The sequence below is a fragment of the Felis catus genome, chromosome B3 (genome assembly GCF_018350175.1).
Source record: "Felis catus isolate Fca126 chromosome B3, F.catus_Fca126_mat1.0, whole genome shotgun sequence".
Taxonomy (NCBI): Eukaryota; Metazoa; Chordata; class Mammalia; order Carnivora; family Felidae; genus Felis; species Felis catus.
The window spans coordinates 106,271,700-106,294,846 of record NC_058373.1 but is presented as its reverse complement, the minus strand read 5'-3'; the positions used below and the strand labels follow the sequence as shown (position 1 = coordinate 106,294,846).

At 41.5% G+C, this 23,147-nt stretch overlaps 1 protein-coding gene across 5 annotated transcripts in view; it reads left to right on the top strand.

Annotated features, from left to right (window-relative positions):
* The first annotated feature begins 253 nt into the window (after nucleotides 1–253).
* The window catches only part of CCDC175 (coiled-coil domain containing 175), a 77,793-nt gene continuing 54,899 nt past the window's right edge, over nucleotides 254–23,147 (top strand). Inside the window, exons 1-7 of one of the 5 annotated variants that reach the window (XR_006599657.1) lie at nucleotides 254–1,242; nucleotides 3,559–3,644; nucleotides 5,910–6,021; nucleotides 11,453–11,588; nucleotides 14,886–15,114; nucleotides 19,749–19,871; nucleotides 22,726–22,835. Coding sequence is in view for 4 of the 5 variants with exons in the window: in XM_045059983.1 (XP_044915918.1) it covers nucleotides 1,083–1,242; nucleotides 3,559–3,644; nucleotides 5,910–6,021; nucleotides 11,453–11,588; nucleotides 14,886–15,114; nucleotides 19,749–19,871; nucleotides 22,726–22,835 (956 nt within the window). In the remaining variant the exon portion in view is untranslated. Of the gene's footprint in view, nucleotides 1,243–1,361; nucleotides 1,968–3,558; nucleotides 3,645–5,909; nucleotides 6,022–11,452; nucleotides 11,589–14,885; nucleotides 15,115–19,748; nucleotides 19,872–22,725; nucleotides 22,836–23,147 lie in introns of those variants that run through there. The other 4 variants (XM_045059983.1, XM_011283246.4, XM_045059985.1 and 1 more) reach the window with 4 other exon arrangements.

Here is a 23,147-nt window from a genome sequence, read left to right as displayed (position 1 = left end):
ACAGAAAAGCAGGGAGAGATCTGAATGCCAATAGACCAAGTCTAGCAGAAGAGGGGACCCAGGAGAGTGTTCACGGCCAGGATATGGCTCTCCCTGGAAGGAGTCTGGATTCTGGAACTAGTTTTGTTATTGGTGTGCCACGTCTTCTCCAAGGCAGTATAGCATAGTGACTCAGGGCATAGGCTCAGTGTCGTCCTTTGAAAGTGGGAAATAATACCTAGCTCAGAAGATATCTTAAACGTTAAATGGGTTACTGTAAAGGACTTAGGAGGTGCCTGAACGTAGTAAGCATTTAACAAATGATGCCTGTTGTCATTGTTACTATCCTTTTGATTTTGCCATCTGTAAAGTTATAAGAGGAGGATTAAAGCATCTTTGCTGATTTCTCACCAATCAGAGGAAAGGAGAACTAACAGTGGCCCTCAGTCTGAGCCTGGCACTGGGCAGAATTTTCGAGGTGCGGAGAAAAAGAAATAATATCCCTGCCTCCAAGAGCTCATCGTTTGACAAGAAGACAGAGGGGAATCACTGATTCAACGTAAAAATGTGCTCAGTGAGAGACCAGAAGATACAGGGAAGGTTCTAGAAGAGGGTTTTGGCAGCATAGTGGAGAGATTTACATAGACTCCACTTTAAATCCAAAATTATGTTCTGTCACCCTGGGCAGATCACTTAGTCACCCCTGCCTGTTTCCTCGACTGTAAAAGGGGAGATCGTACTTGAACCTGCCTCACAAAGCCTTTGTGAAAATTAAACCAGCTGCTGTCCAGAAAGCTCATCCTGTAGTACCTGACGCAGAAGTGTGTTCAAAAGTGATCGTTAGTATGATTCCAGTGGCCCAAGAGAAATCCGGGACCCAGGCTAAAGAAATGCAAACTGAAGGAGGAAAGGACGGCTGAAGAGCGGCCCAGCCCTCCCGGATCGCTTAATTATTGCGGTTGAAATTTCTTTTAACTTCAGGTTCTTTTACTTGGGAGGTATCTACCCCAGGGGGCGCCCGGGGCCTTCGCGTCTCTGTTGCCCGTGGCAACCGGCAGACCAGGCGGCGTCAGGCCTGGTAGGCAACGCGCAGGGGCAGCAAGATGGCCCTGAGCTCCTGGTCCCCAGAGCTGGGGTTCGGCGGGAAGGTGCTGCTGCAGGCAGCAGCCGTCTCCACCGGCCCCTCCCTGGAGTTATGCACCTTCCCCTCCTCCCTGGGCTCTTCGGTCGCGACCGCTGCGCTGGAGCAGCTCTTTGTTGTGGGTAAGAAGCCGCAGGCGCAGGGAGGAAGGGAAGGAGGCCTCGGAAGTGGCATCTAGCTGGCACTGGGGTGGGGGTGGGGGGAGCCTCCCTCAGTGGGGAGCTGCCTGCGGGAACCCCAGGAGTCCCTGGCTGAAGCAGAGCCTCCTCAGGTTCCTTGGGGGAGAGAGAGGCGGCTTGGTGGGACCCAGGGTTCAGCTCTCCTGCTCTAGTGCCACTAAAGTGACTTGGCCCAGCTCACACTAGCGACTGGTGACAAATCCTGGGCAAATCCTTAACTCTCAGGCCACTGCCATTTGCCTGAGACTGGGGTGTCCACCCGCATTTAGATGATGCATTTAATTTCAGGGGTGTCTGGGTGGCTTGGTGAGTTAAGGGTGGACCTTTGATCTCAGATTCCTTAGTTCAAGCCCTACCTTGGGCTCCCTGTTGGGCCAAAGCCTACTTTTAAAAAAAACAAAAGAAAAAAAGATTATGCATTTAATTTCAGCGTCTCCCTTCTTGCCTTTTCTTTGCAAGTTAACTTCCTCCAACATTTTGCCACGGTAAAGTGGAGAATTTAACAGGCAAACAAGAAAGGGAGTGTTTAAGAAGTTCCTGTTGTGTTAGACAAGGAAAATTAGACATGAATGTTTAGTGGATGCACACATGATACCTCGGATAGGTCCGGGTTAAAATGCCTCTTCAGTTAGAAAGCTGAACCTGCAATCAAGGCACCTAAGTTTAAGGTAAGATATGGTCCAAGAAAGGGCATTTCTTGTTTAGCTCATAAACCATTTAGGCCAAACAACAAAGCATCTCCTCTCTTTAACATCAGCTTCTCATGGGTTCAAGGTAATCATCTTGACTTTTATCATAATGTTACTATTAGTTTGGGATAGTTTCTTTTTTTCTTCTTAGATGAACTAATTTAACTTCACAATTCCTATGAGATAAGCTTGGATGAATCTTATCATGAAGAATGTTAACCACGAGACCTAAATGAGTTACAGGTGCCCAAGGTCATTGCCAAATGATAGAGCTAGGGCCTGGAATTCTCTTTATACTCCATCTCTAGATCTGCATGTGCATTTAATCCCAGCACTTCGATGTGCAAATATTTTTCTGCGAATAATTTCTGGACTTTAAGAAAGTTTTTTGTAGGAAAAAAAAAAAACTTCATTAAGCCTCAGGTGTGAGTTATCAAATACGCAGCTCTCCAGCCTGTTTGCAAGTGGGAACAGCTTGTGCTCATTCATTCCATTAGAAGAAGGGGAAGGAGATAACAGGCAGTGCCTGTCTCTTCCTAACGCACACTTGTTTGCAAACCCAGTAACTGATTTTCACTTGGTTTGAGAGCTTCGTTCATTAAGAGAATCCATGCTCCCCGGAACTCAGGGCAGAAATTGCTGTCTACTCTCCTGAGAGTAGAGACCATTAAGGGCAAGGACTCGAGTCACACCAACTTGGATTGAATCTAGACTCCTATCTGTGTTCTGTGACCATGAACATATGACATAAACTTGAAAGTCAGATTTCTCACCTGTGACATGGGAGTCATCCTAAGATTATAGTAATCAACTTACATAAGACATGTAAAACATGAATGGTGTTCACATGAATGGTGACAGAGCCAAGGTAAGTAAAGCCTCCTCTGTTCTCCCTCCTGTTTCCTTTCATCCTTTTTCCCTTCCTTCTTTCCACTCAGTACGTATCTTGTCTCCATTACCACTGCTAGTATTTCACAAGCCTCTCTTCTCATGTGCCTCCTCCTTACGGTGTATGAGGGAAAGGAGACACTTTTCATATGTCAGGGAATGAAAAGGGCTAGAAGTTCTGTGTTCGTCACACCTACCAATTTTCAAACATTTACTCTCATCCCAGGATTAAAATATTGGCACAGAAAAAGAAGTGACGTAAGGGACTTTTAAACAGTTAATTAAATGAGTGGGGTTTTTTTGCATAATATTATACTTACATGTATACAAATATATGTATATGAAAACATTCTCACACCTACATTATAGGCATGTTACATTTCTTCCTTTCCTAAGTATTTGTTGAATTTTTTGTCCCATTCTATACAGATTCCCTCTTTCTATCATGAGAGATGCAAAGATAGGGTTTGCCTTCAAGAAGCATAAAATATATACCTAAGTTAAAATATTATGAAATAGGAAACATGTTCAAAAGAGATCCATATTAAGTACTAGAAGAATTCAGAGATAGAAGATATAATTTTCAGCTGGGCAGGCATTTGAGCTAGACCTAAAAGGTTAAATAGAATTTGGACTAACACGTAAGAGATCTTTCATTTTCTAATTTTTTTTCTTTTTTTAGAACAATCACTGCACAGTGACTACTTTAAATGCAACGAAGAAGCTAGGAGCTTTCTTAAGGACATTGCTATCGCTGTTAAGAAATTGGTATTGTATTATCTCTAAGAGCTATTTTTTTTCAATCTTTCACTTCTTCATTAACCTTTAATTTAGCACCACCTCTGTTCAAGGTACTTGAATAGATGAATAGGGAAACTATTTCCCTTGAGTGAAGAAAATTTCTACCTCGGTTTACTGAGCATTTGCCCCAGTGTTCATCAGCTGTGGACTGTTGCCTGGTTTTCCATTCAGGACACTGACTTAAGGACCTGTGCTATGTATGGATGGAGGCCGGCCTGCTTAGGAGAGGCAGTACCTGTGCCTCCTTTAGGAGCTCCTTTAGGAGCTCAGTGAAGGGGTGGGCCACGTGGGCAAATGCTTGACCCCAATGTATAAACCATGCACGGTGCCAATTTACTCAGTTCGTTATAAGCAATTTCTTATATAACTGCTGAAAGATTATTTGACCAGACAGTGCCGGTCAGTGAAAACAAAGCAACTCTTTTTTATGCTAACTTGGCCCCATCAAAGAAATATTTAAAGAATTTCCTTTTGAAGTGTCACAAACTGGGCCCTCCTGGGCCCTGGATGATGTTTCCAGTGCTTTCCCCACAGAGTGAGAATGGCGAGGTCTCTTCATTTGATTTTAAAATATTGAATAAAAACCTACTATACATCAAATACCTAAAAATGTAGAAATGTGGTGTAAACTAAATGAGTTTGAGTCTGCAGACTGCTGAGAAAAGTTCGCCTCTTTTATAATTTTATTTTTCTGTGATTATATATAGTTGTGTATGTATATACTACAGCATTATACTTCAGGATCCCACTTAATTGAATACATATATGGAAATACTAGGCGTCTGTGTGGTGCTGCACTGTGGTCCCATGGAAACCTTTACCTCTGCTTTGTCTTTTTGGTTACGTTTTTCTCCCAAGTTTGAAGGGGTCAAAATATTTATTGTTGCTTCTTAAAAGTATCTAGTATGTCTCCATGTAATATCTGAGCTGTGGAATCTCCGTTTTTGAAAGTAACAAATTTTCACTATTCTGAAAGTTTACCCTGGATTTTTTTTTAGACAAGTAAAAGGAAGAAAGTAAAAACCACCATGATCTCAGCATAATCATAAAATAATAAACTAAATTAATATAATCATAATTAACTCTGATGAATGTCTTTCCCACTTTCAGGGAATAGATGATACTTGTTTTGAATTTTATTTGTTTACAGAAAAGCCATCATACTATATATATAATTATGTTATCTGCTTTTTATTACTCATAAAATATAATGGATTTCTCAGGTCATAAAATAACTATATCCATTACAACCATTTATTGAAGAGATGATTTATCTGTTTTTTTCCACTAACATTTTTGGATGGTTTTCTTTTTTTCTTTAAAAAAAAATTTTTTTTTTCAACGTTTATTTATTTTTGGGACAGAGAGAGACAGAGCATGAACGGGGGAGGGGCAGAGAGAGAGGGAGACACAGAATCGGAAACAGGCTCCAGGCTCTGAGCCATCAGCCCAGAGCCTGACGCGGGGCCCGAACTCACGAACCGTGAGATCGTGACCTGGCTGAAGTCGGACGCTTAACCGACTGCGCCACCCAGGCGCCCCCCCAAAAATTTTTTTTTAACATTTATTTATTTTTGAGACAGAAAGAGACAGAGCATGAACGGGGGAGGGTCAGAGAGAGGGAGACACAGAATCTGAAACAGGCTCCAGGCTCTGAGCGGTCAGCACAGAGCCCGACGCGGGGCTCGAACTCACGGACCCCGAGATCATGACCTGAGCTGAAGTTGGCCACTCAACCAACTGAACCACCCAGGTGCCCCGGTTTTCTTTTTTTAAAAATAAGCCCCACCAAAAAAAGGTCAAGAATCTCCACCAGACTATTTGTTTAGATTTGTAGGTATGTATTAAAAAAAGAAAAAAGAAAGAAAAAAATTGTTCCTTTTATACCTAAGCATATTTTTAGAAGCATTTTCCATTTTTTAATGAAGGAGATTTTTCTCAGCATTACCCTTTTTGTTGGAGTCTTTCCTTTTAAGTTGATTGAAACTGCATGCAAGAAACAAACATGATTTCTGAGAAGGAAATCTGCAAAGATTAAAAGATAAATTAACAATGACACCTTAAAAACTGATTATGGAATATTTTTCTATTCCAAATAAAAATAAAAGCAGAAGGTATTGAATGAAAATCAAAGTTTGATCTCTGAAAATGTTTATAATGGGGCATTGCCTGGGAAATCAATTTTATTATTTTAATGCTTTAACTTTTTAAATATGTAATTTAAATTTTCAGGAAGAAATGAGAAAAGCCACAATTGATCTCCTGGAAATTGAAAGCATGGAACTCAGCAGACTATATTTCCTACTGGAAACTCTTCCCAATAGCATTGGCAGAGAATTGGAAGGTACTTTAAGGTTATCAACTGTAGAAACTTAGTTTATCTTAGAAGAAAATTGAGCCTACTGCTTGTAATAAGACAAGTTGAATCATTATTTTCCGTCAAAATGTAGCTAGAAAAAATACACTACACAAACACAGATCCATCATCATTTTCCCTCATATTGTAAGTGGAAATGATATATATAAAACTTGAACTTATATATTTTAGTTTCTAAATAGACTAAAGATATCTGGATTAGCCCGTTCCAAATTGGTATTTATCGAATTAAATTAGGCAACTTGACTCACCTAAACCACCATCCTACTTTCTGTCCCTGTAAGTTTAGAGACTATATAGGTACCTCATGTAAGTGGAACCATACAGTACTTTCCTTTAGTGACTAATTTCACTTGGCATGTTTTCGAGTTTTATCCACGTTGTAGCATGTGTCAGAATTTTCTTTCATTTTAAGGTCGAACAATATTCCACTGTGTGTGTGTACCATGTTTTTTTACCTGTTCATCCACTGATGGCCCCTTGGGTTGTTTCTACCTTTTAGCTATTGTGAACAAAGCTGTTGTAAACATGAGGGTGCTGCGGCCCCTGTGTGGCCCGGTCAGTTGAACTTCCAACTCTTGATTTTGGCCCAGGTCATGATCTCACAGTTTCATGAGTTTGAGCCCCTGATGGACCCTGGGCTGACAGTGCGGAGCCTGCTTAAGATTCTCCCTCTTTCTCTGCCCCTCCCCTGCTCACGCTCTCTCTGTCTCTCTCAAAATAAATAAATAAGTAATTGTTTAGTTGATGCAAATGTATTTATTTGGTGCAAATATCTATTAGAGTCCCTACTTCTGATGCTTTTGGGCATATATGCAGAAGGGAATTGCTGGATTGTATGGTAATGGAGTACTTTAAGTTTTGAGAAGCTGCCATACTGTTTTCCACAGTGGCTGCAGTATTTTACATTCCCACCCCAGATGTACAAGGATCCCAATTTCTTCACATTCTTGTTAACATTTGTTCTTTTCTGTTCTTTTTTTTTTTTTTAAATATAGTCATCCTAATGGATGTGAAATGCTGTATCATTGTGGTTTTGTTTTGCATTTCCCTAATGATTCATGATGTTGAGCATTTTTTCATGTGCTTATTGGTCATTGGGATATCTTCTTTGGAGAAATATCTATTCGGGTACTTTGCTCATCTTTTAACTAGGTCGTTTAGTTGTTATTGAGTTGTGAGAATTCTTTGTATAGTCTGGATGTCAATCCTTTATCAAGTATATTGTTTGAAAATATTTCGACCTATTCCATGGTTTTCCTTTTCATACTATTTTTTTTTTTTTTAATTTTTGAGAGAGCATGCATGCTGGGGCGGGGATGGGGGGCAGAGAGAGAGGGAGAGAGTGAATCCCGTGCGTGCTCCGTGCTGTCAGCACAGAGCCCAGTGCAGGGCTTGATCTCACAATTAATAAAATCATGACCTGAGCCAAGATCAAGAGTCATCCACTAACTGACTGAGCCACCTAGGTGTCCCCTTTTCACTGTGTTGATACTGACTTTTGATGCACAAATTTTCAAATTTTGATTTAGTCCAGTTTGTCAATGTTTTTTTTTTCTTTTTTTTAATGTTTATTTATTTTTGAAAGAGAGAGAGAGACAGATCGCGAGCAGGGGAGGGGCAGAGACGGAGACACAGAATCCGAAACAGGCTCCAGGCCCTGAGCTGTCAGCACAGAGCCTGATGCAGGGTCGAAGCCACCAACCACAAGATCATGACCTGAGCCAAAGTCGGCCGCTTAACCGACTGAGCCACCCAGGTGCCCTTAGGATTTTCTTTGGCTGCCTATGCTTTTGGTTCATATCCAAGAAATCATTGCTAAATCCAATGTCATGAAGATTTCCTCGTATGTTTTCTTCTAAGAGTTTTATAGGTTTAGCTCTTATATTTAGGTTTTTTATTCACCTTTTGTTAAATTTTGTATGTAGTATACAGTAAGGCTCCAACCTCATTTCCCCAGCTGCCAGGAATATTGACTAAGGCTTGTGAGCCTCAGAGCTCAGGTCCTCTGCAGGAATTGACACCGTCCCCTGCCCTGTCCTGGAGCATTCTTTCCCCACGTGCAGCCCACACTCTGTGATCAGTCAGTGTGAGAATGCAAAAGTCTGCCTCCCTTGCTCGGTGTAGAACAACTCCCAAGTGTCATCACTGCTCCAAAGCTTCTTACCGTGTAACCTCCGCCTCCTCCAACCCAGTGGTTTAAATTCCAAACAAACTGGGGGCACCTGGGTGGCTCAGTCAGTTAAGCGTCTGACTTTGGCTCACGTCATGATCTGGCAGTCCTGGGTTCAAGCCCCGCGTCGGGCTCTGTGCTGACAGCTCAGAGCCTGGAACCTGCTTCAGATTCTCTCTCTCTCTCCCTCCCTCCCAAAGTAAATAAACATTAAAAACAAAACAAACAACAAACCGCAGCAACAACAACAAAACACTTCTTAAGTAGATGTTTCCATTATCCATTTACTGCCTTGCGTGCAGCTCCAAATCTACCTTCATTGTCTGCTCGGTATGGAGAGAGATGGGCCCTGTAATTTCCCCCCTGTACCAGCTGCCCCAGCGTTTCATCAGGAGAGAACCCTGGAGGGACACTGGAAGAAAAAGCGGCGCTCTTTCTGGTCCCAGGGTGCTCCTCTCAGCCAGCTCTTGGAGCACCCACAGCCTCTCCATGCCGGGCTCCTGCCACGTGTGGCTGTCCACGGTGCCCGGCTGCTTCCTCCAGTACCCCTGGGGCAGCTTCACGGTAGATTGCTACCAGTGAGGCACCAGCCTGTGAACAGCTTCCCTGGCGCTCTTTGGGTGGTTTGGCAGTGAGCTCTAAAGTATGGCAACTCCCTGCGGACAGGTCCCCTCGATTCCTCCAGAAGGTAGATTTCCATGAGTTCTACCAGCCCAGCCTTTCAAGAACTTCTGTGCCCAGTGAGCCACAGCACTTTCCCGTGAGGCCTGGTTGCCAGGGCTGGAGTTGCTGCTTCCTTGAACGAACTCTCTCGGCCCCTGGGGGTAGTGGCTGCTCCTCGTGTCTGCTGTTCCTGAATCCTTTAGAGTTCTCTCTTCTTTCTTACCATTCGATCCCTCGTTACTCTAACCTCCTGTTAGAGTCAGTAATTCTCTATACTAAAATTTCCCTGTTTTATTTATAGGATTTCCGTCTCCTAATTAGACACTGAGTGACACAGTCAGCTGTAAAACAATATGCATGGTATGACTCTAGTTTGGCAGGAAAAATATGACAAACTCTATATACAGAAAAAAAAAAGAGTCTGTGCTGAAGGGAGAATTAAGAATGTGTTGGGTTACTTTTATAATCAGGAAAAATATTTAGAAGGAAAGTAAATAGCATATGAGCTAAAGAGATTCTTGATAGACACTGAATACTTAACCAAGTAAAGTTAATTGGTCTTGGGTTATAAAGCTTTGCTACTCAAAGTATGGTTCTTGGATCAGCAGCATCTGAAAGCTTGTTATAAAATCCAGAATCTCTAGGCCCATCCCAGACTTACTCTCTCAGAACCTGTATTTCAATAATATCCCCAGGTGATATATATGCCTGTTTGAGACATAAAAGTTCAGGACGCCCTGCTACAATGAGCAAACGTAATAAGTAGCCTTAGAAAAATAACCTCTCTCTCTCAGATGGAGCTACCGGCTAGTTTCTAGAGAATTTATTGGGTGGAAATGGCTAGTCCAGGACCTTCCAAGCGGTGTTAAAATTTTTATTTATTTTTTTTATTTATATCTGTCATGCTTCTGAAGTGTTATGTGATTACACTGATTTGTTATTTATTGATGAATGATCACACAATCACACAAGAATGACACATGAATTAACACATTCAGTTCCCCCCAGAAAGCAGAGCCAGAGGCTTTTACACTGATATTTGGGAGCACCATCCAAAGAGGAGGAGGGCAGGATAAGGAGAGAAAAGCAGGGAGAAGAGAACGCTGATATGGGGTGCAATACCATGCTGACTGCCGCTAAACACAACTAAGTAAGTATAGGAACATGTCCCAAGATACACGGCTACATCTTCTCTGGACTGTCCAGGCACCAGCTCCTGTCTGTCATCAGTCTAGTGTTCACCGGCCTCCCACACTTCAAGTTACACAAGCATGGGTATGCGTGCATAAAAAGTCTCATGGGAGAGGTGACAAGAAGGTCCTAGACTGGAGGTGAGAAGCGGATAGAATAAGCAGGAATGAGGTTCTGCCAGACTGCACCAGTCTGAAGTTGTTCAGAGCCCATAGAAAGCTGGTCACCATAGCGCTGCAGGAATTTTTACCTCAACACCCAGGATTCGTCGTCTCACCACTTCAAGGAAAGAAGAGGTGGACGCAAAATGAACAGCATGGAAAAGTTTTATTAGAGTATAAGATTAGAAAAGAATAGTATGAAAACTGTCTTTACAAAGAAGGGACATTTGAAAGTGAATGCTTGCGACCACAGGCAAGGGTCCTTGTTTTATAAGGTTCTGGTCAGCCCCCCTTCCCTTCCCCCTTGTTCCTTCTCAGGTCCCCTCTTTGTTGGCTTGACAACTCAAGGTGCTGGGTTGCCCATTCCTGGCTGGTTGGATTCCATTGTGTGAAGAGTCAGATGGGTCATACTGTCCCTCGTATGACCTAAGTTTTATGGTTTAGCTAAGTATTTTGATTGTCAAATTCCGGAGGGGAACCTGAGGGGGAGTAGGTAGTATCTGTTACATTCTTTTTTTTTTTTTTTAATTTTTTTTTCAACGTTTATTTATTTTTGGGACAGAGAGAGACAGAGCATGAACGGGGGAGGGGCAGAGAGAGAGGGAGACACAGAATCAGAAACAGGCTCCAGGCTCTGAGCCATCAGCCCAGAGCCTGACACGGGGCTCGAACTCACGGACTGCGAGATCGTGACCTGGCTGAAGTCGGACGCTTAACCGACTGCACCACCCAGGCACCCCAGTATCTGTTACATTCTTAAGAGGGACCTTACGCCCAAGGGGGTTTGCTCTAGTTAGAAACTCCCAGCATTGTTCCAAAAGATGTGTCTTTCCCCATCCAGGGACCCCAGGTCCTAATCCTTTGCTTCTCTGCCTATTTTATCCTATTTTACCCTATCAATAGCAGCGGATGAAATAAGGGAAATAATTGATAGGTATGATTGAGAGGACCCAAAGGGGTAGGAGGTGTCTGATACAGGAACATAATTAAAAGAGCATTACAGGAGTGCCTGGGTGGCTCAGTTGGCCAAGTGTCCAACTTCGGCTCAGGTCATGATCTCACGGTCCGTGGATTCTCTCTGCCCCTCCCCCACTCACTCCCTGTCTCTGTCTCTCTCAAAAATAAACAAACATTAAAAAAATGGAAAAGTCAGTATGTACAACTGTGCTGTTTCTCAAATAATCTAGTGACATTTCCATTTACTTTTAAGAATGTGTCAGAGATGCCCGCAGATTAAATCTTTTTGAGATAAATCAATTACAAATGGACGTTACAAGGATGAATAATGAAATAGAGTTCCTGAAGAAGAAAATACTTGATCTGAAAACAATTAATGAAATTCTAGGGTATGTATTTTTTTTAATTTGGTACATGAGGGAGTTGGGGTCTGTGACTGGAGTGTGAAAATTATCCTAAGGGGTTTGCCTTCTGTTTCTGAACTGGTACAGGGTAAGTAGGAGGTGGGTATCACGTCTAGCAGATGACCCTGACTGCTGAGGGGTGTGTGATGACTGCACAGAGCTGGGGAGGAGAGCAAAAACTTCTTTCACCACCGCAGTTAGGAGACCCGTAACGTTTCAGAGGCCACCCAGCTTCTCAGCAGCAGCTACTGTGTGTAAGTCATACACGTCCTTGCAAGCCCCCTTCAAACAGAGGCATACAAAATTTTTGTTGTGATGTTTATTTATTTTTGAGAGAGAGAGAGACCGAGTGCAAGCGGGGAGGGGCAGAGAGAGAGGGAGAGACACAGAATCTGAAGCAGGTTCCAGGCTCCAAGATGTCAGCAGAGCCTGACGCAAGCTCACACTCATGAACCGTGAGATCATTACCCAAGCCGAAGCCAGACACTTAACCGACTGAGCCACCCAGGCACCCCATGGTTTCCATTTTAGTAAAATTAAGTTTACAAACTCCAACACTGAAAAGAAGTCTTTCTGGGTATTATATATATATTATATATATATATATATATATATTATATATATAATATATATTATATATATAATATATTATATATATAATATATATTATATATATTATATATTATATATTATATATATAATATATATTATATATATTATATATAAATAAATATATATATTATATATTATATATTATATATTATATATTATATATTATATATTATATATTATATATTATATATTATATATCATATATTATATACATATATATAGTATCGACCTTGGTACATTGTGGCTAGGTTAGTTTCTTAAAGATATTCAGCCATAAACTACTGGAGGTCTGAGGATGAGATTGGTTCCCAGCAGAGGGGTCTAAATTTTATCTGTAATTAAAGGAGAGATATGTAACTCACATATATTTAACTGCCTGTCGCTCAGATTCTGACCCTTGTTAGTTTCTTTCCTTTATTCTTGAGCTGTGTGTCAGAACTTCACCCCTGTGCGCCTCATTTTCTCCATCTGTAAAATGGGGATTACAAGCTTGAATTTATGCAGCTCACGGAGGAAGAGATAGCTTCTAAAAGAAAAACCAACAAAACCTTAAGAACAACTCAGCCTTATGAGCAAATTTACAAGACGAATGCATAGATATCAGAATGTCGGTTTGTTAGAGGAAGAAATGTTCAAAGAGCCCTCATGAAACAAAGAAATCTTCTTGGGAAGCTACAATAATCAGAAAGTTGCTTGGTGCACCTGGTATCAAAGCATCAGGAATTAGGGGGAGAATTCAAGGTCCAGGATGCCTCTCCCATATTAGGCCTTCAGAGCACCTGTTCTGGGGGACGTTCTATGAAAAAGAAAGTACATGAGAACTTTAACCCCTATTGGGGATTCACAGTGCAGATTTATGTATGGTGCATGCCAGTCACAATCGCCAGTCTGCTGTATGAATTAGACTACCAATTTCTAAACAAATCACAAGGAAGATAATACCCAAGCTGGAATACTCAAGTCAGTTGGCCAGCACATCACACCTCCATAGACCAGTGATTCTCAAACTTGGGTGTGCATCAGAATCACTTGGGAGTGCTTGTTAAAACACAAATTACTAGAAAGCTCCCAAGTTTCTTATTTAGTAGGTCTAGGGGGTGGGAATAAGAACTTGCATTTCTAGCAAGTTCCCAGGTGATGCTTAGGCTGCTGGTCCTGATCACACTGTGAGAATCACCGTTCTAGAGAAATCTTTATAGAAAGGCAAACCATAAGCATAAGGTGGGTTTCTTGATAAGCTAGTGTCCCCAAGGTCCAATCTCGTTGCATCCACTTTTCAAAGACTGATGCGTATCAAGATGCCAACACTCTCTAACAAGCAGTCCTCTCCTGGACAGTCCTCAAAAACTGAAAGCTCTTTGGGTGGGTTTTTCCTTAGGTCCTGTGTTCAGTTTGGGTGCTGTCTTCTCAACCCATCTCAGTACACCTAGGTGTTTTTTTTTTTATTTGACTTGTTTTGTTTTGCTTTGCTCCTTAGGTTGATTCATTCTTAGAAGGAATCCTCTGCTAGACCCACAAAGCACCCATTATCTTACCCTCTCTACTCTAGGCTTTTTATTGCATTTCCATGGTAGAATTGACTTCTGGAAAATAAACTTACCAACAACCTGTTTCCATTTTCCTGAGCCTTTGCACACAATCCCCCTGAACTAACGTCTTCAGCCCTGGGGACTAGAGAGAGGAAAAAGGTCTTTACATTTTAGGAGTTTTAAAAAAGGAAAATATAGAAATGGTGCCAATTGTCCCTCCTTCAAGTCCTGTATTTTTAGTTCTGGGGTAGGTGTTTCTCACAATCATTTTTTTTTTAAGTTTATTTATTTATTTTGAGAGAGACGGAGAGAGTGCAAGCAGGGAGGGGCAGAAAGAGAGGGAGAATCTCAAACAGGCTCCTTGCTATCAGTGTAGAGCCTGACGTGGGGCTTGAACTCAAAACTGAGATCATGACCTGAGCTGAAAGCATGATTTGAATGTTCAACTGACTGAGCCACCCAGGGGCTCCTCTCACAATCTTAAGGTCTTTCTCAGATGGATGTGGCCAGAAAGAGATATGTGAGGTTAATGTCTCTTCTTGAACCCAGATTTGGCTGCAGCTCGGAGAGGGTAAGAGCATTCAAATTAGTTTTCAAGCTTCTTCTGAACACTCAAGATAGACTTTCCTCTCTCATCTCTGACTCCTGTCTGTCAGAGGAAGGCTCGCTTTCTCCTGGGTCCTCCGTGCAAGACAATGGCGTAAGAAGGTGGCTGGAGGGGATGGTGAGAGGTTTATCTTCCTTTGACTTAACTGGATGTCTCGGGGTAAGATAGTTATGGCAATGCTACATATCAAGCCATTTGGTCAGGTTCCATTCATCTGTTCAAAACTGTTTTTGAATCTCTGTACACTTGAAATGAAAATAACCCATAGTTATTTCCTGGTATGTAGGGGTGGGGGGTGGGGGGTGAGGTAGGACCACATGACATTTCTGCAGCGGTAAACAGTTGCAAGATTTACATTTGTCTTGTGGTTCCCTTTATCCTCCTCTCAACCAAGTTTAGGTAGTCACAAATACACCTCTAAAATAAGCCTGCCTTACAATTTCCCTCTCTGTGGTGGTCATCTCAGCAAACAGACTTTAAATTCCTTTCCTCAAAGCCGTACGTTTGGGGCCATGAATAGTTCTTTCCTCCTAGTGAACAGCAAGAGGAGCTGGTGAGGAGGCACGAAAAGTTGGTGCTGTCACTCAACCACACGATGGAAGAAAAAGCTGCTGTCACTGTTTACATCAATGAGACGTACACAAAAATAAACTCGGAGAAAAAAGAGTTAGAATTCCAAAACCAACGTCTCAAAGAAATACAGGAACAAATGGAAAAAGAAAAAGCGAAATATTTGGCAAGAAAACAAAAATTGAATCAAGAGGTAAGTGACGCCATTTCCTTTTTTAAAAAAATACAGAATTGTACAGAATCGCAGGCAGGAAAGGGGAAATCATCTACGTGTTCTCAAGGCTAGTAAGCGTTCTGTGTGGTATCTGCTGGGAACACTGGGATGGGACTAGAGCAGAGACCCAAGCACAATGGAGCCCCTTGGGGAAGACACTGATGTGTCATAGCATCTCAGCTCATGGGAAAGATTATGAGTGACAGGATTTGTAACACTGGGGTGGCCCCTTGCTCATATGCGGCCCTATAGGGACAAGGAGTTTGTCTCCATGGCATCTCGTTGCCTCTGACCGTTCTGAGGCCATGTCTCTATGGACAGGACTGGGGAGGGAGTTCAGCCCTGACGGAGGCTTCAGCTCCTACTGAATGAATCTGAGCACAGCAGCCTGCAGAGGGGCGAGGCAGAACCCAGGTCTCCAGCAGAAAAGAGTATTTTGAAGGGCACCTGGGTGGTGGCTCTGTCGGTTAAGCACAGACTTCAGCTTAGGTCATGATCTCATGGTTCGCGAGTTTGAACCCGGCGTCAGGCTCTGGGCTGACGGTTCAGAGCGTTGCCTGCTTTGGATTCTGTATTTCCCTGTCTCTGCCTCTCCTGCTCACGCCGTCTTTCTCTTAAAAAATAAATATTAAAAAAAATTTTTTAAGAGAATTTTAAGAGATTAGCAGTATTGGGAGGGTGGAGTGAGAATAACTATTGCATTTTGTTGTCTGCTAGACTGTGTTAATTAAAATTCACCATCAGAATGGCTTGTGATCGTTCCTCTCTGTTCTGCTCCAGTTACCCCAGGAGAGGCAGGCCTATCTCTATAGGAAGTGTTCTAGTAGTCTTCCTTATCCCCCAGGTGTGGACGCCTAGCTCCTGATGAGAATTGCTGTTGAGTTCCTGCCTCTTCCCTGTGCATCATGGGAACGGGCATAACTTAATGCAGAAAATTGGCCAGGGCTCACAGCCCTGCTGGAAGGAAGGCTGGAAGATTTGTTAAATTGCCTTTCTTGAGTCTTAGTTAAAATCTAGTGGAATACATTCTGGCAGTGGCCAACATATGGTTCTTACAGTGACGATTCCCTGATAAGACTTGGACTATTGGGGCGCCCGGGGGGCTCAGTCGGTTAAGCGTCCGACTTCCGCTCGGGTCATGATCTCGCGGTTTGTTAGTTCGAGCCTCGTGTGGGGCTCTGTGCTGACAGCTTGGAGACTGGAGCCTGCTTCGGATTCTGTGTCTTCCTCTCTCTGCCCCCTCTCCTGCTTGTGCTCTGTCTCTCAAAAAATGAATAAATGTAAAAAAAAAAAAAAAAAAAAAAAAGACTTGGACTATTCATAAATTCCAATCAGGTCTTAGCTTCTTTATCCTTCAAAACACCTACATCTTCAGAAATAGTTTTACACTAACACCATGGATTTTCTCAACTATAGACAGGTTAGCCCTTGTCATCTTTGGAATGGGCACTTTTTGGAGTAGCTGGCAAGGAGTCTTTCTGGCAGTCTATAGCTGCTAAGCAGAATTTGGAAAAGCTGAGTTCCCTGGATCTTTTTAAGGCTCCATGGGGCAGGGAGTGTGGCTTTAATTCACTGCTGTATCCAAGCACCACACGCACGATAGGCACTCTATAATATGTATTGAATGAATGAGTTTCTAACTTCCTTTTCAGCCTTAAGGGGAAGTGTTTCCACCTTCCTGTTCTTTTTTTTTTTTAATGTTTATTCATTTTTGAGAGGGAAACAGAGACACAGACAGACAGACACAGTGGGGGAGGGGCAGAGAGAGAGGGAGACCCAGAATCCGAAGCAGGCTCCAGGCTCTGAGCCTTCAGCACAGAGCCCAACTCAGGGATCAAACTCACTAACCGTGAGATCATGACCTGAGCTGAAGTCAGATGCTCAATTGACTGAGCTACCCAGGTGCCTCCCTTCCTGTTCTTTAATATAAATGCTAAAACACAAGAAAGGAAACCCAGGGGGGCTTCGGTTAGGGAATTTGCAAGCATGACACATTGTTCTTCCATATGTGACTAGTCTTTCTCAGAGATCCACACACTTTTTCTGAAAAGGGCCAGATAGGAAATATTTAGGGCTTTGTGGGCCCTCTCTGTCACAACTACTCAACTCTGCTATTTTAGCATGAAAGGAACGGTACTTAAATGACTGAGAGCAGTTTTACAACAACAGGTTGCTAGATTTGGGGCCCAATACTAGAAGTTTGCCTACATTTGGTCTATCTCCCTGGAAAAGCACCAGTTAAGATACGTTCAGATGCAGGGGCACCTGCGTGGCTCCATTGGTTAAGCATTGACTCTTGATTTCAGCTCAGGTCATGATCTCCGAGTTTGTGAGTTCGAGCCTCACATCTGGCTCTGTGCTGACAGCATGGAGCCTGCTTCAGATTTCTCTCTCCCTCTCTTTTTCTGCTTGCCCCTCTTCCGCGTGCGCTCTCTCTCTCTCAAAATAAGTAAATAGACATTAAAAAAAGATACTTTCAGATGCAAATAGCAGAAGCCCTAACTCAAATCTGTCTTAAATAGAACATTTATTATCTCACACAGTAGGAATTCCCAAGGTAGAGGGCAGCCTCCAAGACTAGTTAATTTAGTGGCTCATCCCTCCTCTCCTCCATCCCTCATCTTAAGGCTGGCTGTGTTTGTGGTCATAAGATGGCCACCAATAACAACTGGGTTGTATGCTTCCTTATTCAAGTAGAAACAGGAAAATCTTCTCCAACCAAAGACCATAAGTCTTCTTGCTGTGTCTGATCTGGCCAGGTCATGACAGCACCCACCCCTCGAACAATAATGGGTCCTAAGGGAGTGCCGTGTGCCAGTGGGATAGACCAAGTGGGGTGGATATTATGGAGTCAACCACCATTGTTCACTAAAGGCACATGATAGGCTATGGTAACAACCTGTTAACTTCCTTTACTTCCTACAAGAAAGGAAAAATTATTAAAGCTGTCAGAGTCTACAAATCGTAAGCTCTCCCTTTACACAAAACAAAATATTTTTTGCCAATACTGTTTCTGAGATTGCAAGACCTTGGGAGAAGGCCTAGGCCAAAGAATAAACACAGAATTCCAGTTTTCAACAAAATGTATTAATCACAAGGTTCCATTCATATGCACCTGTGCCCTGGTGCTGAGATAATTGACAATGGTCATGTTCATTCACAAGACACTTCGGGTGCAATGGCTGATAGCTTTGACAGAAAGCCACCCAAACATACATTGTCATAACTCTTTAATACAGAGTTGAATATGCCTTCTCAGGCCTCACGACTCAGTTAGTTACCTTGTTCTTGATAATTCATTTTGCCAAAAAAATGCATTGATATATATATTTTTTTAATTTTATTTTTTATTTTTTAAAATTTACATCCAAATTAGCATATAGTGCAACAATGACTTCAGGAGTAAATTCCTTAGTGCCCCTTACCCATTTAGCCCACGCCCCCCCCCATACAACCCCTCCAGTAGCCCTCAGTTTGTTCTCCATATTTATGTTATGTCTCCATATTTATGTTCTCCATATCTGTTTTGTCCCCCTCCCTATTTTTATATTATATCTGTTTCCCTTATGTTCATCTGTTTAGTCCCTTAAAGTCCTCATATGAGTGAAGTCATATGGTTTTTGTCTTTCTCTAATTTCATTTAGCATAACACCCTCCAGTTCCATCCACGTAGTTGCAAATGGCAAGATTTCATTCTTTTTGATTGCCGAGTAATACTCCATTGTGTGTGTGTATGTGTATATATATACACATCTTCTTTATCCATTCATCCATCGATGGACATTTGGGCTCTTTCCATACTTTGGCTACTGTTGATAGTGCTGCTATAAACGTGGGGGTGCATGTGTCCCTTTGAAACAGCACACCTGTATCCCGTGGATAAATACCTAGTAGTGCAATTGCTGGGTCGTAGGGTAGTTCTATTTTTAGTTTCTTGAGGAACCTCCATACTGTTGGCCAGAGTGGCTGCACCAGCTTGCTTTCCCAGCGTTGATATATTTGATTTTGATAAGAAGATGACTTACTTCATTGGGTCTGACAAGTAATCAGAATATGTTTCATCTTCGTAAAATGGTAAGATGTTGTCCAAGACTGCGTGCTGCCCAGTCTCCAGTGATTTTGTTGACTCTATTTTTAGTCCGTTTTCTTTCCCATTAAAAAAATGTGAATTCAGGTATCCAGGCAGTTCTTCATTTTCTTTCTTTGACTTTCCTGATCTCATTAGCTCACTATAAATCTGGTGACCATTGCTAAGGTGTTTTACTAGCAAATTGCTACAATGGCTGTTGCTTTTATAATTTGCTATTAATGATCATTGTCTTATTACTCTTATAAATTTACTGTTTCGACATTTATGATTACAGTTACTTGTAGTTCAGTATTCTTCCTGTGATGTTGCAAAACAAGCAAACCCTGGGTTGGTTTCTTTTCTTTTCTTTCTTTTTTTTTTTTTGGTTTGGTGTGTGTGTGTGTGCGTGCATTTTGTTGTTGTTGATAGACTGCCTGTGGTATACTTAGATTGAGTATGAATTAGGTTGACAAAATAAAAAGATTGTCTGAACTTTGTTGTTCTCATAAGCTTTTTGACTGGCTTATTCTGTATATCACTACAGATTGAGGAATATAAAAAACTCTGTGAATTGAAGAGAAAGGATACTTATCAAAAGAAGAGAGAATTGGATACATTAAAACTTAAAGTGTCAAAAATGAGAGAAACAGTTAGTACCAGGACAGTGGTAAGAAAGAATAAACTATGTCTCTCCAGGCCTGTCCAGGGCACCTTTATATATATATATACACTGTCTTAAATATAACCAGCAGCAGGTGCTTTTTTAAAGGAGCTGATTTTAATCCATCTTCATGCCATTGTGAGAGAATGTTTTCGGCGTGCTAAGGTTTTCTGACACTTTATTTAAAATGGTATAGTGCGATTGTGTTTTTTCTTTGGGAATATGGTCAGAAGAAGGAAGCTTGAGTTACCTTAGGTACAAATTGCATTCGACGGACCAGAATACTGTAAAAATGGGTTTTTAAAATGCACACAGAACTGACCAGGTGCATACAGAACCATATATAACATCTCCATGAGATTGTTTTATTTTACATAACAAAATGAATAGCCATGGGCACATTCCTTAATTCTGAATGTGTGATAATAAAACAGCTTAGGCTTTTGATTTATATTGGCTACAGGAGCATTAATGTGGAAAGGGGACTATTCGTATGAAGTAGAAAATACTTCAGAGCTCTGTGCTTCTATTTTTTAAAATTGATAACATTGATTGAAAACCAGCCCTCATGTTTTGTGAGGATTATCCTTATTTTAAAGATAAGAAAACTGAAGCTTATTCAGATGGTTCTAATGGAAGAGGGTAATGATAATACCCCTTCTGTGTTAATTAAAACAGAAATGCCTGCTAATCTTCTATTGCAATTAGTTGAATTAACGAGTCTTTGGTGTATTTCTTCTATCTGTATTGAGAATTACATGTAAAACTATATGGGGCAACAGTCATCACATTTCTTACCAGAAACATCACACTTCTCATCAGAATACTCAGCTACTTTCCTTAGGCTTTTTATAGAGTGGTTCTGATCATTCTGATCATCTTAGTTACAGTGTGTCTGTTATGATATCCAATTACAGAATATTAGTAGAATCAAAATTTCTCCCCAGTATGTGTTTTTAAGATCATTGGGGTGCCTGGACAGCTCAGTCAGTTAAGCCTCCAAATCTTGATTTTGGCATAGGTCACGATCCCAGGGTCATGGGATTGGGTCCAGGTCATTAGGCTGCGTGCCGGGCGTGGAGGCTTCTTAGGAGTCTCTCTCCCCCCTTCTGCCTCTCCCCCACTCTTGCATGCAGGTGCAATAAATAAATCAGTAGATAGATAAATAATCATCTGTTTTTCAAATATCTGTATAGTAAGCAAGCATGAGTGAGGTTAGATTCAAAGGAGAACAGAAGGGTTATATCAGATAGACTTTATCTGCAGGCCCAAGCTCCTGCCTTTGTTTGGGTCTCATAGGTCATGAGTCAGGTACTCCATCAACCCAGCTTGGGAAGACACAGTATATATTCCTTCACCTGCGCTCCAAAGATGTCTAAGACCAAATTATGCAAGACTAGAAGATGGCAAGGATAAACTCACCTCCAGCATCATCGCCACCTCCCATAAGCCAACATGCCCACCCTAACTCCACTTTACTGCAGGAGAATAGTGTTTAAAGCACAAACTTGAGTGTCACAGAGACCTGGGGTTCACATTTTTAACTCTATCAACCTGAAGTTTCCGCACCTATAAAATGGGGTGATAATACTGCCTACTTCAAAGGGCTAGAAGCTCAAGTGAGGTCATGCCCATAAGACTTTTAGCTGAGTGCTTTGTATTTGGTAAAGGTGGTTATTGGGGTTGTTACTCTCACCATCCACGATTAGAAAACAGGGTGTGGCTGTGGACTGAGACAACAGGAAATTCCAGGTTAATCTTTCAGGGGTGTCTTCATTTTAGATGACTCTGCAGCCCGGTCAAGCTGAGGTGATGTTGCCAGAAAAGAATAATGGTGTGTGATTCTTGAAGTGGCCTACATGCCCAGGGCAGGGGGGGTACTGAAGGCGAGAGGTGACCGATGAGGGGCCTAAATGGGCCTTCAGCACACAGCCACTAATCGTCATGATCGGTCACAGTCCTTTAGACATTGTGCTCATGTTCGACTTCAGACCCTTGTTAACTCTGAAACTAGTTATTGCCCAGAAGTTGAGTCATATGGGTGCTTCAGAGAAAGAAAGAGTTGAGGGGAGCTTTCGTGCACCTGTCCAGTAGGAATGAGAGCACCTGTGTTCCCCACCGATGTTTCTCTGACTCCACATTGATGTGCAGGGTTAGATGCCATTAATCTGCCTGTGGTGACTCCATGCCAGGGAGCAGTGGAATTTGATGAACTTTCTCTCCCTTCCATTTCTCCCTCACAGCTGTAGTGCAGACCCAAGGCTCTAATTTGTTTGCCACCCCCTTTCTTTATCCCAAAACTGCATTGTTAACACATGTGCCACTTGGAGTTTTCTCTATTCATACTTCATTCTTTTAAATGATGTTAATATTTTACCACAACACCCAGCTGTTACATTTCCAAAATACTGATTAATATTAAGAAAACTTCTCTTAACCTGAGCATATTTGTCAGTTAAGGTAATTTGTTTTTACTTTTTTTTTTTTTTAAATAATACTCATTCTAATGTCCTGGAATATTTTGAAAATGATTGTGAAAATACAGATTTGTTTAGACTTATTTTAAAAGGTAGCCAAAATGAATTCATGTCTTAAAAGTTGTTTTTATAGTTTTCATATTCTTGTTGCTATATTTGGTTGCTCTCTCTCCAAAATTGTAGGGTTTTTTTCTGATGATTTCAGAATTATTTCCGTCCAAGTTTGTTCTATGAATAAATAATTTTAATTACTTTTTATCTTAGCTAAAGGTACCCCCAATGTAAAAGTTGAATAAATGATACATGAATATTTAGTGAATTGAACACTTCCATGAATCATTTGGTGACAATTGAATACCATAATTTTATTGAATTATCAATAGGTTCTTAGTGATCACAATTTAGAGATAGCACAACTACAAGAATCAATAAGGCATTGGGAACAAGAGATTGAAGAAATGAAGAAATCCTGTAAGATCCTGGAGGATAAAATGTAAGTTCAATGCTTTATTTTTACTAAAACGTTTCTAGATGTTATATTTTTTCATTAAAAAAATTTTTTAATATTAGATTGAGAACTATATTCTCTTAATTTACTAAAATTTGCAATTGTCAGCTTTATAAAACCACCTCTTCGTTTGGAAATTAACCAGTCTTCCACATGATCAAGAGAAAAAAATTGAGGAGGATACAATCCTGTATGAATTGTCCCCACTTTAGTTCCTGATTCCCTACAAACAAATATGCCCCCAGGGGAAGGCATTAGTGGAACCTCCTGTAGGTTCACCTACCCTTGCTATGATAG